Source organism: Monopterus albus, unplaced genomic scaffold (assembly GCF_001952655.1).
Source record: "Monopterus albus unplaced genomic scaffold, M_albus_1.0 scaffold463.1, whole genome shotgun sequence".
Taxonomy (NCBI): Eukaryota; Metazoa; Chordata; class Actinopteri; order Synbranchiformes; family Synbranchidae; genus Monopterus; species Monopterus albus.
The window spans coordinates 156,897-158,993 of NW_018128343.1; the positions used below are offsets into that span (position 1 = coordinate 156,897).

Genomic DNA, 2,097 nt, shown 5'->3' on the forward strand with positions numbered 1-2,097 from the left:
GCCTCCCTGCTGGAATGTGATCTACACTGGGTGTCTGTGTGTGTGTGATGTTGATTTGTATGTTAAACTGGCCAGGCGGTCATCTCAGGATGTCGGGCCCCCGGTCTCTGCAGGACATCCCAAGACAAAGCAGAACTTGTAATATGTTAAGTGGGTCTGTGTGTGAATGCAAAACAAGCCGACTTGTCTTTGTTAAAATGTGAATTGGCTGTCTGGTCTCAGAGAGGTGCAGACACAAAAGGCAGCTGGAGACGGTATGCGAGTACAACATGTACATATAGTAATAAGCCAAATTCTTTAGGTTTAAGGAGAGTCAACATATATTTCAGGTGATAGTGCCTATTCATGTCCTACACTGTTATGGACTAGCATTATGTAAAAACTACCCCTTTAAAAATAATTGTTTTTACAGCTGGATATCAATTTACAGAAAAAATAACATGCAACGCTATAGAGTCTAGTGCAATGCAGTACAAATGCCCTGAAAACAACAGTTCTACATTTGTGAAGCATACTGTGTTCCATTTGTGTTATGTGCGAGTTGTTGTAATTAGCTCTGGTAACGGCCAGTAAATATCTCCGACCCAACACCAGTCAGTCAGAACTGATGAAGCCTCTTGGATGAGAGGTGAAACGTCTTCGATCTAGAAATCCAAGTCCAGTTGATTTCCAAGGTTATTTCAGTTGCGGAGTTTTATAGATGTGTATTGTATCACTTTGGTATAAAGGGACTGCCCCTTTACCAGTCAGGCAGAGAACTCTGCGCGACTGCAAAGCTGTGTCTGACTTCTCTCCATGCTGCATGAAATAAAGAATTCTTCAAAGCTACTCCAGACATCTTTATTGGGTCCTGCCCGTTCCCACTACCACACTCACCTCTTGGATGCAGAGTCAAAGATGGGATATACTGCTGCAGTTTCTGAGGAGAAAAAATAATTAAAGAAAAGCTTTCATCAAAAAAAGTGATATTTTAAACTTCTGGCACACCAAACCAAGGCAGGTGGTGCAGACAAAACTGCTGATGGCTCCAAGACTTGATACGTGTTAGTTCAGTGTCTCAGTGGAGTGTAATCAGCCACAGATGCATTGTTGTACAGTAATACTGGGACTGAAACCATGTTTATACCTTTGGGAGGGCTGGAAGCTGCGCTGGTAGGGCTTATATCACTTAGATCAAAAATGGGCTCGGAGACACCATCTGTCAGAAAACAATCCTGGGGGGAGTTTAACATTATTATACAGCCATAATTTGCAACTCTAGTTAGACTTTGCTAATTCTGCTGGGTGACTGTAGGAAAGTTCAAACTATATTTGTGCTGTACCTGAGTACTGACGGATACAGCTGTAGATGCAGGGCTTGGTTGTGGAGTCCTTGTCAACACAATCGTCAGCTCCTTGGCAATCCCGTGTTTCTTCGCCAACATGTCAGTAGAGCTGAGGGAAGAACAGGAGAATTAGTCTGAAGATACAAACACAAAACCTTTGCCAAGAATTCACAAACACTAACACCTGGAGCCGATGTCAGCTTACACGCCACACAGAAAGGGGGGCTGTCTGAAGGATGAAGCTATTTATTTTCATTTAGTGAGAGAAAACTAAAATATGTACTAAATACTAAAATATAAATTGTATGTATCGGTGAAGCACCTTGATGGCTGTGGCGTTACAGGCTCCTCATCACAGTCCATCCAGTCTGCTGGATCAAACTTTTCTCCCTGTTTGGTGCTCAGCTCCTCCTCTTCAGTCTCAAGTGTCTGGACAGCAGTCTGCAGGACACAACCAGGATTAAATTAATTTTTACACTTACAGTGCCTTGTAAAAGTATTCATACCCCTTGAATTTTTCCACATTACAACCACAAACTTAAATGTATTTTACTGGGATTTTATGTGATAGACCAACACAAAGTATCACATAATTATGAAGTGGAAGGAAAGTGATACATGGTGTTCAAGATTTTTCACAAATAAAAATCTGAAAAGTGTGGTGCACATATATATTCAGCCCCATTGAGTCAATACTTTGTCGAAGCACCTTTTGCTGCAATTACAGCTGCAAGTCTTTTGGGGTATGTCTCTACCAGCTTTGCACATCTAG

At 41.8% G+C, this 2,097-nt stretch overlaps 1 protein-coding gene across 2 annotated transcripts in view; it reads right to left on the minus strand.

The window, feature by feature from the left end:
• Nucleotides 1-2,097, minus strand: part of esco2 (establishment of sister chromatid cohesion N-acetyltransferase 2) — an 11,719-nt gene that overhangs the window by 4,051 nt on the left and 5,571 nt on the right. For both annotated transcript variants that reach the window (XM_020587586.1, XM_020587585.1), the window contains exons 6-9: nucleotides 1,648-1,766; nucleotides 1,323-1,434; nucleotides 1,127-1,214; nucleotides 877-919 (exon numbers count right to left, since the gene is read on the minus strand). In XM_020587586.1, the coding sequence (XP_020443242.1) occupies nucleotides 877-919; nucleotides 1,127-1,214; nucleotides 1,323-1,434; nucleotides 1,648-1,766 (362 nt within the window). The remainder of the gene's footprint in view (nucleotides 1-876; nucleotides 920-1,126; nucleotides 1,215-1,322; nucleotides 1,435-1,647; nucleotides 1,767-2,097) is intronic.